The following is a 16683-nucleotide window of genomic DNA, read 5'->3' as shown; positions in this document are numbered from 1 at the left end:
TTTTTTATTGTTGGTTGTTCAAAACATTACATAGTTCTTGATATATCATCTTTCACACTTTGCTTCAAGTGGGTTATGAACTCCCATTTTTAGCCCATATACAGACTGCAGAATCACATCAATTACACATCCATTGATTTACATATTGCCATACTAGTGACTGTCATGTTCTGCTACCCTTCCTATCCTCTACTATCCCCCCTCCCCTCCCCTCCCCACCCCTCTTCTCTAGCTACCCCCTCTACTGGACTTAAATCTTTTTTAAATTTTTTTTTAGTTGTAGTTGGACACCATACCTTTATTTTATTTATTTATTTTTATGTGGTGCTGAGGATCGAACCCAGCACCTTGCAACGCCAGGTAAGCACACAACCACTGAGCCACAACCCTAGTCCCTAGACACAATACCTTTTTATTTTTATTTATATGTGGTGCTGAGGATCAAACCTAGTGCCAACGCATGTGATAGGCAAGTGCTATACCACTGAGCCACAACCCCAGCCCAAGTTAATCTTAATCATGAATTTCACTGGTCTTATCAATCTAATGTTACTTAATACTGAGAACATTAAACCTTTGAAGCTTCAGATTGAGCATTATAAAATTTGCTGAGATTATATACAACAGAAGAAATGAAGATGTGAATCAAACAACTCCCACAAATGTATCCTGGATTGCCTCATGGTTCATCAAAATGTATTAATTATATCACCTTGAACAAAATAGTTGATTCCAGATTTTCAGTAAAGCATGTTTTTTAAATTCTCAGTAAATTGAGTATACCCCAAAGTAAATAAAGTCATATTTTACAGTAGTTTATTAAAAAAAAACCTTTGCTAACTTTGATAAAATAGTAAAGCTTCCATTTAGGAAACATGTATTTTTAAAATTTGCTTTAAATATTTATGTTACAGGTCATGAAGTAAATTTTTGCAATGAAAGTTACAAGTTTGTTTCTCAAAAGACCTGTTTTTCCACTCATTCTTTGATTGGTGGTGTCACATGAAGTTCACAGAGAGAAAGAGAGAGGACAACCCCTGTTGCAAAATTGTTCATAAAAAAAAGCAATAAGCAGCTGGAAAACAAATTCTGTATGTATTTCTGGAAGAATTCTATCATAGAAAGTCTTCTAAGGGTGAAAAGTGAATTCGTTATTTCACAACATTTTATAACACTTTAAAAGTGAAATGCAAGGATTAAACTGCCACAGAATAGGGTACACCTTTTGGAAGCCTCACTTATGAAAGATATTTTTAATAAGGTTGCCAAAATCACCAAGGGTTTTTCATATAATGTATGTAGAAATTTTTTAAGAGAATGAAACTGTCTAAGGGAGAAAACTGAAACCCAATACCAGATACAAGTCTATTAAGTACTGAACACAATAAAAAGGATTAGGAAATGTCTGCAAAAAAGAAATGAATGAAAAATCTAATGAGTGACAAATTTTTATTTATTTATTTATTTATTTATTTTTGATTGACAAATTTTTAAAGAGCTATGGAATAAATTAGTCACAGATTAAAATCCCAGAAGGGACATCAGAAGACCCACAAATATTTATGGCATGAACAAAAAACTGCACACAGGAGTTTGCAAATGTCCAATTACAAGAAAGATATAGCTTTCTTAAGTAAAAGATGAAAGTTAAGAAGCTTCTAATTAAAAAATACTACAAAAGGAAAACAGGTTTTAGTATTTACAATTTTTTAATAAATAATTTCATATAATTCCCCATAATATTTTTTATAATCACTAGTTTATTTTTAAAATTTACTAGAGTGTGTATTAAAACCTTTTGTGAACTTCTAAACAACATGAAAGTGCAATGATGTAGGGAGTAAATGTCTAATCTTAAATGTTTTCCACATTTATCTAATTATTTAACAGTTATTTTCAGATATGTAGCTTGAACTTGATAGTTCTTAATTATATAGAGGAGTTATTAGAAACATTCATAATATATTCATTCAACTTTAATATAATTTTGGAATATGAAAAATACATGTGAACAAATAATAAAAATTAAATATTAAAGTTAACATTATCTTCAATATAAATTATAAAGCTAATTTGTGGATATAAATACTCAAGGACTATGAGGAAACAAATTAACAAAATTAAGAGTTAATGTATCTCCTTTTGTTATTTTGAGATACAAATAGAATAATAAGCAATGTATGCTAAGGAAAAGAGAAGAGATTCATAAATATTTGTTTTATAATGATTTAAAAATATCTCTAATGAAATAAGAACAAAAAATACACTGACTTTATTAATCAGATAAATCTATGTTAATATTTATGTCATGATTCACTGCAAAGCACATAAAAAACATGAGAAAAATCTTGATGACAAAATCATTAGCTAGGGAGCTGTTTTTGTTGTTGATGATGATGATTTAATGCTATATTAAGCATATTCTGATGAAAATCCTTTTAAAATGGTTTATATGTTTAAGTGCTTCCAAGGACTAAGGAATATGAACATTATAGGAACGTGCCACCACACCAGGCTGAAAGGGACACTACTTCTAAGTAAAATGACTATAAAGGATTTTACCAAAGGAAATAAGGTTTAAATAAGGCACTCAAGGACAGATGTGATTCTTAAGAATTTTTTTTTTAAAGTACTGTTAGTTAGCCATGGTGGCAAGAGTATAGAAAGTTCAAGGCCAACCTTGTCAACTTAGTGAGACCTTATCCCAAAATAAAAAAATTAAAAAAGGCTAGGATATAGCTCAGTGGTAAAATACCCCTGGATTCAATCCACAGTGCAACAAAACAAAATAAACAAAATGTCGAACTCTAAAGAAAAAAACATTTTAAGACCTATAACTCCGTCAATGTAAGGTTTGTCAAAACAAAAAGTCCTGAAAAGTTGAACTGGAAGAAAGCTATACTTCAGGAAAGTTGAAAATGTATACATAAACTAGAGTCACAAAAAGGAGTATACCTGAGCTAAACAAAATATTTAACTTATTTAAACAAAATATTTACCACTTTAAGGAAATGGTAAGATTTGAAGTACAGGATGAGGTCAGATCAGGGAGAAAGGTGCCTGTTGAGTTAAAAGACAGGGATTTTCCATATGCAACAAAATGAAACTGAATCCCTTTCTCTCGCCATGCACAAAAGTGAATTCAAAATGGATCAAGGAGCTTGATATCAAATCAGAGACACGCCATCTGATAGAAGAAAAAGTTGACTACGATCTACAGTCGGTGGGGTCGGGCTCCAAATTCCTCAATAGGACACCCATAGCACAAAAGTCTAGAATCAACAAATGGGACTTACTCAAACTAAAAAGTTTTTTCTCAGCAAAAGAAACAATAAGAGAGGTAAATAGGGAGCCTACACCCTGGGAACAAATCTTTACTCCTCACACTTCAGATAGAGCCCTAATATCCAGAGTATACAAAGAACTCAAAAAATTAGACAATAAGAGAACAAACAACCCAATCAACAAATGGGCCAAGGACCTGAACAGACACTTCTCAGAGGAGGACATACAGTCAATCAACAAGTACATGAAAAAATGCTCACCATCTCTAGCTGTCAGAGAAATGCAAATCAAAACCACCCTAAGATACCATCTCACTCCAGTAAGATTGGCAGCCATTAGGAAGTCAGACAACAACAAGTGCTGGCGAGGATGTGGGGAAAAGGGTACACTTGTACATTGCTGGTGGGACTGCAGATTGGTGCAGCCAATTTGGAAAGCAGTATGGAGAGTTCTTGGAAAGCTGGGAATGGAGCCACCATTTGACCCAGCTATTCCCCTTCTTGGTCTATTCCCTAAAGACCTAAAAAGAGCATGCTACAGGGACACTGCTACATCGATGTTCATAGCAGCACAGTTCACAATAGCAAGACTGTGGAACCAACCTAGATGCCCTTCAATAGACGAATGGATAAAAAAAATGTGGCATTTATACACAATGGAGTATTACTCTGCATTAAAAAATGACAAAATCATAGAATTTACAGGGAAATGGATGGCATTAGAGCAGATTATGCTAAGTGAAGCTAGCCAATCCCTAAAAAACAAATGCCAAATGTCTTCTTTGATATAAGGAGAGTAACTAAGATCAGAGTAGGGACGAAGAGCAGGAGAAGAAGATTAACATTTAACAGGGATGAGAGGTGGGAGGGAAAGGGAGATAGAAGGGAAATTGCATGGAAATGGAAGGAGACCCTCAGGGTTATACAGTGGAGGGGGTAGAGAGAGAGGAGGGGAGGGGAGGGGAGAGGTGGGGAGGGGGGAGGGTGGAGGATGGGAAAGGCAGGGGAGCACAACAGACACTAGTATGGCAATATGTAAATCAATGGATGTGTAACTGATGTGATTCTGCAATCTGTGTATGGGGTGAAGGTGGGAGTTCATAACCCACTTGAATCAAAGTGTGGAATATGATATGTCAAGAAATTTGTAATGTTTTGAACAACCCACAATAAAAAATTAAAAAAAAAAAGACAGGGATTTTCTGTTGTTAAAAATTAAGCACTATGACAGGTGTTGAATATAGAGTTGAAATTATCAAATAATGTTTCAGAAGGGTACTTTAAAGTTCAAACTCCTAAAATATTTGAATTCATACAGTAATGTTGAATTGTGAATCACTTGGGTTTTGCAATTCAACTTGTAACAAAGTATACATTAGCTAGAATAATTTCAACTTCTAGGCAATGAGGTTTTCAGAAAAAAAAAGACAGGAAGCTGGGAGCAGTGACACATGCCTATAGTTTTCGTGAATCCAAGAGACTGGGGCAGGAGGATTGCAAATTTGAGGCCAGACTGGCAACTTAAGGAGCCCCTGTTTCAAAATAAAAAAGTTCTGGGGAGGGGCTGGGTTGTAGTTCAGTGGTAGAGCGCTTGCCTTGCATGTGTGAGGCACTGGGTTGGATTGCCAGAACCACATAAACATAAATAAACCAAATAAAGATACTGTGTCCATCTACAACTAAAAAAAAGATCTGGGGATGTGGCTCAGAGGTAGAGCACCCCTGGGTTCAATTCCCAATACTGGAAAAAAAAAGGGCATAGGTAGTATAAATATTATAAATCCAGTGTAATTTTCCTGTAACACAGCATAAAATGGCTTAAAGCTTCCACTGAAATATGTTTCTACTATTCAACTGAAACAATGATTAATACTAGAGCTAGAGATGATAATATACTGGATACTATATAATGTAAACTGTCTAAAAATTATATGTAAATCATTTAGATGAGATGAACCATAACCAAATTTATTAAATTTTTAATATGCTTAAAGTACAAACATACTTAAGCACTTTAATCTTTCTTGTTCATAATCTCTATTAATTTCCTTAAATTAGCCTAAGAGAGAACACCTTTAGCATAGGTAATTTTGGAAAATCTGCCAGTATAGTCTTTTTCCATCTTTCTCTTTTTGCTTGAGGTAAGAAATTGAACAATTTCTCAGGAGAAACAGTTGAATAAAAAATAAAAGGAAAACTATCAGGCCAGACTGTCTAAATAATTATGGTGTAAGTGAAGAAATAAATGAACATATCACAGAATAAGAGAATCTCAGTTTGAATTAAAATGATACAGATGATCACGTCCAGAAGCTGGCAATTGTAAACTAGGTAGATTAGTAGACTAGGGGAAGAGCCGAAAACAACATACACCTGGACTAAACATTGCATGAAGACTAAATAAATAACATGTCACATATGTCTTGTTGTTTTCTAGTGGATCGATCAGATTTTTTTTAGAGTAATAATGTACACATGAACATAAGGTATTAGTAAGCTAATAAAAGTATTTTATTATTTTACATTTCTTCAGTCATGGATTCCAAAGTAAACAACCACTATCAAATGGAAATGTGTGGAAACTATGACGTTAAAAGGAATTCACTAAAGGGTAAACTTGTTCAGGAGTAAGAAAGCCTAGAATGTAGGAAACTCAATTTTTATTATGGAATGTTCCACATTTATTATTAAAAAATTGTTTGGCATTAATTAAAAATGCATTTTTTAAGAAGCACTGATTTTATCCAACAGAAATCATAAACCCCTTTAGGCTTTCTAAGTGATTGATAAGCATCTGGTGCCTCAAAAATAGAGAGCTCACTACCTCCTGATATAGTCATTTTCACAAATAAACTCCTGATTTCCACTTGCCCAATCCCCAAACCAAATCCTCCTACAATTTTCCTTCCCTCAGTTAATTTTGTCATTCCAGTTGTTTAAGTCACACAAGTGAATTACCCTTCTTTGTCTTAAACTCCATGTGTGTTTCATCTACAAATTCTCTTGGCTCTATCACTAAACTATCTCCAGAATCTGACCATTTCTCATCATCTCCACAGTCACCACCCTGGGCCAAGCTGTCATAGTCTTCAGCAAGGATTATTGCACTAGCACAAACCCCTGCCCTTCATTGCCCCAGCCTATTATTCTTCACATGTTAGCTTGAGTAATCTGCCTAAATACAAACTGGATCATATTCCTTCTGTGCTCAAACTCTCTGAGGATTTACTATTTGATGAGGAAATCACTTCTCAATAATAAAACGAATTTCATATCACACATTCAGTTAACTCAAGTAGCAAAAATATCCCTAACAAGTCTATTTTAGTGTTGAATGTCATTTATTCTTCTGAACTGCGACTTTTTAAAAAAAATATAACCTCTCTTCAAAAAATGTGTATCTTTAGTACCTGTTGATGACCTCGTCATTTATTTCTGCAAGCAGATATTCAGTAAATAACAAGAAACATTAATTAAAATCTCTTTTGTGTGTGGATGCTTCAGTTTGGATAATTTATATTCATCTATCTCCAAGTTGACTCCTTTTATCTTCTGCCTTGTCCATCTGCAGTTAAGCCTCCCCAGTGAGTCCTTACATTTCAGATACTGAATGTTTTTTTAGTTTTAGGATATTTAGAAGATAGAATTTCTATTTCTAAAATCCTCTATTTTTGACATTTTTTCTTTAAAATAATGCTACCAATTATTTCAAATGCCTGTCTACTAATTCCAATTTCTAAGTCACCAACTGGTCTTTTTCTTTAGCTAATTTGTTTCCTGATAATGAATCATTTTTCCTGCTTCTTGGATATCTTACAATTTTAAAAAACATGTATCAAATCCCATTTATTAAAAAAAAAAAAACATTAAGAGCTGGGTGCAGTGGTGTACACTTGTAATCTCAGCAACCCGGGAGGCTGAGGCAAGAGGATCTCGAGTTCAAAGCAAGCCTCAGCAAAAGCCAGGCGATAAGCAACTCAGAAAGACCCCATCTCTAAATAAAACACAAAATAGAGCCGGGGATGTGGCTTAATGGTTAACTTCCTCTGAGTTCAATCCATGGTACACTCCCCCCCTCCAAGAAACATTAAGGACACTAAAGTCATCATTATTTGTCCCATTACCACCCACAGAAGGCATACCTTTCCTGCCAAGCAGATTAGATAAAGAGTGGATAGATTTTATCCAATCAGGAACTGAGCTGGATTGTCAACTTTAGGTGTATTCAATTCAGGTTGATTTCAAATATCTCAAGGACAAGACTTAGCTAGTGTTTATGTAGGTGTCTTCCTATATTGTGGCCCCATTCAATGGAAATATAAAACAAAGTGCAAATGTGAGTAATCTATAAAATCAAAATTTTCAAATGCCAACAGAGAAAAAAATTTAAATGCAAAAAGTTGTTAAAGAGTATTTCACTCAATATACCTATAATACTATCATTGCAATTAACAGTGAATATATAGAATATTGAGGTATTTTAGTTTTTCTTCATACATTTTCAAATTTTGCTGTATATTTTATGCTTATAAAACACCTTAATTTTGACTAGCCACAATTTAAAGGCAGAATAGCCCCATATGGCTAGTGGATACTGTACTGGACAGTATGTCTTGAGTGTGGCTTTCTCTTTAAGGAATATAAAACTTAGAGAGATTCCATTTCTTTTTGCCAGCACACCCTCCCAGAAAATATACTGTGAAGGACTCACTGTATGTCGGAACCTCTTCATGATACAAATTGTTACTCTTGCCCACATGATTGATAAATGCCCTCTGGTTTCTCCTTCCGCAACAGAATCCCTCTACGTATACACAGAGAGTCAAATACTAGGAGAGTTGAAAAGAACACTCCACCTTCACCTGTCTAGGAAGCGAAATTCCCCTCTGCAATTAATGCCATTGGACCACTTGATGATATCAATCTATGACATTTTTCTAAAATGAGCTTTATTGAGACATAATTGATATCCCACAAAATTGAACCATTTAAGGTGGATTTCGTATATTCTCACTGTGCTCTTGCTATGCACAGCTCATTATATTACTAATATCTAATTCCAGAACATCTTCCTCACCCCCAAAAGAAATCCGATGCCCATTAGTAGTCACTTTCCTCTCCCTTTCAACTTCTAGAAAGTGCGATCCTACTTTCAGTTTCTATGGATTTATTTACTCTGGACATTTCATCTAAATGGACTCTAAGTGGTTTTTTAAATCATTTTTCACTTTGCACAATGATTCCAAGGTTAATTCATGTTATGGCATAATTTAACACAATTCTGAAAGTATCTACTTGGCAATAACATCAGATCCCACAGGTTAGCATTAATCACACAAGACTGTTCCTCTTCTTTTTAGATACCAATTGAAAAGCCTCAGGTTGTGATCTGTGCTTCTCATGTACTGCTATATCCTGTTCTCCTCAGGTTTTATTAATTTACTAAAGCTGCTCATAGAACTGAAAGAAATAGCTTCTTAACATTACCTATTTATTATAAGGGATATCACAAAGGATAAGGATAACAGCCAGATGGAAGAGATGCATAGGGCAAAGTATGTTGGAAGGGCTTATATGGGTATATCACCACCCTCCAGGTACCCCTGTGTTTAGAAATCCAAAAGCTCACCCAAACTCTTTCTTTTGAGGATTTTACTGAGGCTTCCTTACATAAACATAATTGATTACAACAATGGTCCTTTCAGCCCTTCTCCTTTCCCTGGAGGCAGGGGAGGGAGACTTAAAATCTCAACTCTTTGATTATACCCTGGGTCTTTCTTGTGACCAGTTGTTCCCCAGCCACCAGTCATCTTGCTAATATTCAAAAGGTAGTTTTATCACTCTGGAGATTTCAAGGGTTTTAGGAGTTATGGATCAGGAAATGGGGACAAATACCAAAGACATTTTTCATAATGTCACAGGAACCTGATGCCATAAATGTTGCATTGAAAATGGGCGTGGTGGCATACATCTGTAATCCCAGTGGCTTGGGAGGCTGAGCCAGGAGGATCTCGAGTTCAAAGCCAGCCTCAGAAACGGTGAGGTGCTTAGCAACTCAGTGAGACTGTGTCTAAATAAAATACAAAATAGAGCTGGGAATGTGGTTCAGTGGTTGAATGCCTCTGAGTTCAATCCCTAGTACAAAAAAAAAAAAAAAAAAAAAAAAGAGAGAGAGAGAAAGAGAGGTTGTATTGGGTATAATCCTGAATGTGTGAAGGTAGAAAAAATACAGTATGGGTTTTTCTTATATCCCCTATAGTTTTAACTTCTCCACATTTGTTGTCTTTTTGATTACAGCCAACCTGATTGTTGTGGTTTTGATTTGGCATTTCTCTAATGACTAGTAGTGTTGAACATCTTAATATGTGCTTATTTGTCATTTTTACATTTTCATCTACATCTATTCAAATCCTTTGCCCATTTTAAAATTGGTTTCTTTTTTATCAGTGAGTTTTAAGAGTTCATTATGACAGGAGCCTCTTAACGGACATATGATTTGTAAATATTTTCACCCATTCTTTACATTTTTACTTTCTTTTTTTTAACATAAATGTTTTTTTTTTAAGAGAGAGAGAGAGAGAAAGAATTTTTAATATTTATTTTTTTAGTTTTCGGAGGACACAACATCTTTGTTTGTATGTGATGCTGAGAATCGAACCCGGGCCGCACGCATGTCAGGCGAGCACATTACCGCTTGAGCCATATCCTCAGCCCACATTTTTACTTTCTTGACAGTGAAAATGGAATAGCCACATAAAAGTTTGGAATTTTGATAAAGTCTTCTTTAGTTTTTCCTTTGTGACTTCTGCTTTGGATGTCATGTTTAAGAAGCCATTCTCTAATCAAGATAACAAACATTTACTCCTAGTTGTTCTATAAGCATTAGGATGATGGCTCTTATATCTAATGCCTAAGCTAATTTCTGGGTATTATCTAAGATCTCTAATGCCTGAATTAATTTCTGGTTATGATGGAGAAGGTGTTTTAATATAAAACACATTTCTTCCATAAAAAGTGATATTCAGTACTACAGGAACAATTAATTGAAATGACTATTGTTCACCAGTGAATTATCTTGGTACCTTTATAAAACACCAAGAAACATTAATGTGATGGTTTATTTCTAATCTCCCAATTCTATTCACTGATCTAAATGTCTATCCTTATGCCAGTATCACATACCTTGATTACTGTCACTTTGTCATAGTTTAAAGAAGTGTCTAGACCTCCAAATTTATCTACTTTCTATATTCATGGATCTGTCCATTCTGAATATTTCATACAATATACAGACTTTTACATCGGTCTATCGAGATTTCATTGTTAATAAATATCATAAGAGCAGTCCTAGGATGCAGGTCTTTTGGTGTTTGCACACCTGTTTAATCTGAGATACTTCTATTCTGATTACTTCATTCCAATGAGGTTTCTAGTTTTGCTTTTTTTTTTTTTTTTTTTTTTTTGTACTAGGGATTGAACCTAGGAAGACTTTACAACTAAGCTACATCCTCACACCACTTTTTTTTTTTTTTTAATTTTGAGACAGAGTCCTGTTAAGTGGTTGAAACTGTCCTCGACCTTTCGACTCTCCTGTCTTAATCCAAGTCACAAGGATTATAGGTCTGTGGCATCATGCCCTAACCCTCTTTTCATGTTGATACAGTATTTCAATGAGATCTTGAAATGTTTTCATGAACTCCTATGTGAATACTTTCTATAGTTTAGTTATTATTTTTTTTTGGGGGGGGGGTTGGGCACTCAAGCACCCTAGCCCTATTTTGGCTCTTATTTAGAGATAAATAAGTTGCTTAGTGCCTTGACATTGCTGAGGCTGGCTTTGAACTTGAGATCCTCGTGGCTCAGCGTCCCAAGACACTGGCATTATAGGCATGTACCACCACACTGGGCTATAGATTGGTTATTTAGAAAAGACTTTGGAATGTGAACTTTCAAGGGAAAACTATTGAGTATGGCATACAATACCCAGAATTTTATGTTTGATATTCTAACATATATTTCTAACCAGGGGCTACAGCAGCATTTCAGAGTTAGTATACATGTTTAGAATTCAATTTCTTCTCAGCCAGGAGAGCAGAAGGACTCATCCAAGAAGAAATGGGCAAGATGTGATAAAAGGAAGTTATGAGAGACATTAACATTAAAAGGGACTGTTTAGGAAGACCAGTAGGAAAATAGAAAAGAAGTGTCAGAGAGACAGAAAGAAAATGTAAAGGGATCATCTCACAAAATACAGACTGAATTCCAAACAAATAAGGATAAAAATTCATGTGAGAGCTTGAAAGTGTTTCACTTTGTTAATAGTAATGGGATTTTTTAATATAAAACACATTTCTTCCATAAAAAGTAAAGCTGGCTGAGTGTGGTGGTACATATCTGTAATTCCAGTGGCTAGGGAGGCTGAAACAGGAGGATCTCAAGTTCAAAGCCAGCATCAGCAACTAGCAAGGCCCTAAGCAACTTAGTGAGACCTTGTCACAAAACATCAAAAAAGGGCTGGAATGTGGATCAGTGGTTAAGCACCCCTGGAACAAAAACAAAACAAAACAACAACAACAACAACAAAAAAACCCTGAAAAGTAAAGCTGGACTCTGAGCTCAATTTATTCCTGCCTGAAGTGTGAAACAAACAAACAAACAAAAAACACTGGACAGAATTTCTAAACCTTAGACAATTAAAGAATTTGCACCCCAAATTTATGTTCTACTGTAATTCTCTCCTTCAACTCTAAAGGAGTTAACAATGGCTCTATCACCAATTGACTAGAGACAAATTTTTTGGATACATAGTTTCCTAATCTGTAAAATACTAATGAAGATGGATCAGATAATTCCTAAGGTTTCCTTCAGTTCTGACATACTTAGATTTTATATAAGCATAACTATATAAAAACTCATTTAAGAGATGAATATTATAAGCTATACAGAAAAAATTAGCACAAGGAAAAGACCTGACATAAAAGTCAAAGGAAATATTCTCAACTCCGATATCAGAGAAACTTTAGAAATACAATTCTTCTATCAATTTAAAGTAAAACTGAATGTTACCATGTAGGTGGTACATGTATTAACAAAATTAGAATCTTTTCCTAGGAACATCTATTGGAGAACAGTAGGAATTTACATTTTTAAAAAGTCCGACCCAACATCTGAAAAACAGACCAGCAGGAAGAATAAGATACTTGTTCATCTGTATTTCTGTGACTTTTCTCACTTGGTATTATGTGTAACTGTTTATGTCTGCAGCAGTGCCAACTTCAGTACGAATCATATATTATTTTTATCATGTTGATTACATATGTTCACCAGTTTAGTTGTCTATATATGCTTGGTGTGGTTTGCAAATTCTCAGTGACAAAGTCCAGAGCATGGCATTTTCACAGAGTTTACTGTGAAATTTCTCCTTAGAAGTTTTCTTTACTGTACAGCTTTGATCCACATGACATACACAGAACTACATTTCAAATAATAGCTTACATTTAAGTTAGGAAAATGTTACACTTTGATACAACTTGACTATAGTAGGGTGCAGTAGTTCTAGAAAGGACGTCGTTTTCTTATGTGAATAGAGATTTGGTCAAATTTGAAGTCTGCTAGAATTTTCCAAGCTATACTTCTTTAGTTTTATGATGACTTGGTACTTACATTCTGTTATTCATCAACACTTCACAGAAATACTTGATTTGTCTGAATGAATTTAAAAACCCACAACTGAAGAAAATCAGAAAAACCTGGTTTTAAATATCAAAAGATCCTGAATGAAAAGTATTTCTACAGGCAGGCTACACTTAGCAAGTTTTATTGATCACTGAACTTTGCAGAAACTGTTGCAGAATAAACTTACTGGTAAATATCTTTCCTGAGGACAGATCGGCCAAGGGGATTGTCAGCCTGGGGAGCCATGGCAACAGAACCAATCTTCAAAACCACTGTGTCTTCCTTTGCTGCTTGATTGACTGCAAGAGATGGACAAATACACTGTGGGTCTGTGCATAACTATACACAAGGAGAAATGTTTGAGGGAATGGAATACAGAAACATGAAGGCAAGATCAATAGACGAAGAAAAGCAAAAGTAAAAAACAATGTTGAATCTAAAAATATTTGATGCTTTTCTTAACTATTTTTTTCAGATCCCACTTTGATTAAAATACATGAAATAACAATGAAAAAACAAGCAACTCTACCCCAACATTAAATACATAATACATAAGTAATACTGAAGTCATAGGTTTATCTAATATCATAATCTCATAAAACTCCATCTTTCTCCCAAGAGATTTTGAGTCCTAGGTTTTTAACACTCTATTATTGTCTACAGATCTATTAAAAGAAGACCTATTAAAAGATAAAAAGTAACAAATGCTCAAAGACATTTTAATTTACACAATTAGTAATTAAAATTAAATATGAAATGCACTCTCACACACATATAGTATAGCACCTTACACTCTAAAAAGTCAGAAAATCCAAGAGAATTATGATGGCTGTAATATTGAAGATGAAAAAGAGCAACTAGTTATTTAACATGAGACGACATTTCAACTTGTTATGTTAGGCATAAATTATTTTAATTTTAATGATTTCTACTGTGCAAGTGTTTGAGAAATAGTAACATCACACCTGTTTAAAACTTCAACCTCCTAATCTCAGAAATATAAAAAAGTAAATGGATACATGAATTCTAATTCTTTGTACTGAATAAAAAATATCATTTCACCTCATCTCATGAAATTCAACACTTTTCTCACTGGATTCAATGAGTTCTCTAAGGACTATCTGGGATGGATAGGGGTTCTTGATGGACTTAGTCATTAAACTTAACTATTTTCCAACAGACAACTTCACTATAGTAGGTTTAAACATTATTTAAGTTTGTTAATGTTATATAAATTTTAAGTTTTAGAAGCAAAAATTTATTGAAACTTATAATTTCTCTGAAGGAACTATCAACTGCTGCAAACAGAATAAAAAAGGAATGACTGCAAGACTTCAGGAATATTCTGAACAGAACATGCCTTACAAAAGCATACAATCCATATTTCCCAAACTGTGGTGCCCAAGGAATGCAAAAGCAAGGAGATTATTTCCAGCTGCTTCGGCAGTACACTTGGTAAGGTCTGACTTAAATTAGTCCAAAAAAAAGAAAGTTGAAATTAAGAAAATCAGAAAAAATAAGAAGAAAGATATTCAGCAAGGAAAAGAAGGAGCCAGAATAAGATGACAATAAAGGAAATGGAAGTAAGTAAAACAGTAGAGAGGTTAGGAGGTGGGAGGATAGCAAAAGGAAGAAAAAGAGATGAAACTATCATCATAAATATTAGCATGTGGATGCTACAGTCACGATAATATTTTTCAATGTCCAATGCAAAGAAAGATCAAACAAAACTACTTCTTATGCAGCTGCAGTATTTTCAAATGTCTCGCGGTCTGTCTTGATTATAGGTCCTCATACAATGAATACTGTTTACATTTCACAGATCTTGCATTTTATGCCAAGCTTATCAAATAGTTCCATGTGGGTAAAAACTTCTGATTAAGCAGCAGGCAACAATTAAATCAATAAATAGTAATCCTGGAGAATAGACCATTCCTCAAAAGTGCAATTAATGTACTTGCTAACTGTTCTTCCAGGCTACAGATACTACTTACCACATGAAGTCTGAATTGTAACAGAAACACTGCAGTAAATGAGGTACATATGGAAGAAAAATGACGTACTTGGTGTTACATACAAAGCCAGATCCAAGAACAAAATTCTGTTTCTGTTAGAGCCAAAAGTGTTCTCAGTAAATTATACTATGAAGTTATTTTATACACACACACACATATATACACAAGCACACACTTGCATGTACACACACATAGGAACACATCTATGTATGGGTGTATGTGTATAAAGGCATTCAATAGATATTATTCATAAATAAGATTAAAATAGGATTTTATTAAAATATTCAGCTTATCAAAACACTTCATTGATATATAAACAAAAATTAAAAATGTACTTATTCAAGACAATGCCTTGAGTCATTTTTTCAGTTACTTTATAGCTAGAAAATAAGTAAAACAAACAAGCTTCCCTTTTTTGGTTTATTTCACTTGCATTTAATAGTTGGGCCATATGAGGAAATGTTTTCTCTTAAAGCATTTTCAGTGTGAAAATAAACACCTTCTTTCTTTAACTGTATTTAAAAAAACTGAGCCTAATGAGAAACTTATCACCATAGAAGACACACTAGATCTAAAACACAGTCCTCTATTCTAAAATAAAAAGTTAAGCTGGAAGTGAAACACCTGTAGATCTAGAATCTTGATAATAATTGCACATAATGCAAACAATATTGAGGTTGAAATCAGATTTTCAATATCACTTCTCTAAATTATTATTATGTTAAATATATTTTCATCATTAAATTTCAAACATAATTTAAAAGTTTTATATTAACATACCAATAGTTCTAAATCTAAAAGATTTTATCCTTTTGTGAGACAAGAGTGTATGTACATGTATGTGTATGCATGCCGAAGCATAGATGTTTAAAAGTATGTAGCAAATAAATAGAATATAAATAACTATGAAATCCTGAGCTTGCATCAGTAATCAAAAGTTTAGATAAAGGGGATATGGTTGTAGCTCAGTGATAGAGCACATGGCTAGCACATGTGAGGTACTGGGTTCAATCCTCAGTACCACATAAAAGTAAAATAAAGGTATTGTGTTCACCTACAACTGAAAAAAAAAAGTTAAAAAAAATTTAGTTTCATGCAATTGCAGATAATGTAAGACTATTGTTTACAAGTACTCTTTTTTAAGAAATATTTTTTAGTTGTAAATGGACCTTTATTTTATTTATTTATATGAGTGCTGAGAATTGAACCCAGTGCCTCACATATGCTAGGGAAGTATTCTACCACTGAGCCACAATCCCAGCCCCATGACTACTCTTTTTAAAGTCAAACATGAAATAAAAGTGTTTGGAGATTTTAACTTTTTTTTAAAGATTCTTAATATAAATATAATAAAACATCTAAAGTTTCAAGAGTATTTGAAATTGTCACTGTGTAATGCCATAGCTTTATAAAGCCATAACTATTATGAGAGCTCTACAGAAAGTCATTAACAAAAAGTTTCAATTAGTTAGTGCCATGTTAGCAGTTAAGACAGAAGATTGAATAAATGTGCAATCTAGTGAACATTATGCATATTAAGGGAAAAATTAGTTTATGAATCATCTCTGGCCCAGGCTATTTATCACTATAAGCACAGATTACTCTGTGGTATTGTTGTAATAAAATGTCTGTGGAAAGTATGGTGCAGTAATGTTTAGTTACACTATCACATGTTATGACAATTTATACATACATTCTCAATTTCTTTA

The 16683-nt window shown here is 33.8% G+C and overlaps 1 protein-coding gene across 8 annotated transcripts in view; it reads right to left on the bottom strand.

The window, feature by feature from the left end:
* Positions 1–16683, bottom strand: part of Vps13b (vacuolar protein sorting 13 homolog B) — a 756023-nt gene that overhangs the window by 282312 nt on the left and 457028 nt on the right. For all 8 annotated transcript variants that reach the window (XM_046464889.2, XM_046464891.2, XM_046464888.2 and 5 more), the window contains one exon: positions 13147–13258. In XM_046464889.2, coding sequence (XP_046320845.1) covers positions 13147–13258 — 112 coding nt within the window. The remainder of the gene's footprint in view (positions 1–13146; positions 13259–16683) is intronic.

The sequence above is a fragment of the Marmota monax genome, unplaced genomic scaffold (genome assembly GCF_021218885.2).
Source record: "Marmota monax isolate L192 unplaced genomic scaffold, Marmota_monax_Labrador192_F-V1.1 WCK01_AAM20220418_F8-fsc00003, whole genome shotgun sequence".
Lineage (NCBI taxonomy): Eukaryota > Metazoa > Chordata > Mammalia > Rodentia > Sciuridae > Marmota > Marmota monax.
This window is presented reverse-complemented; position numbering and strand designations above follow the sequence as displayed.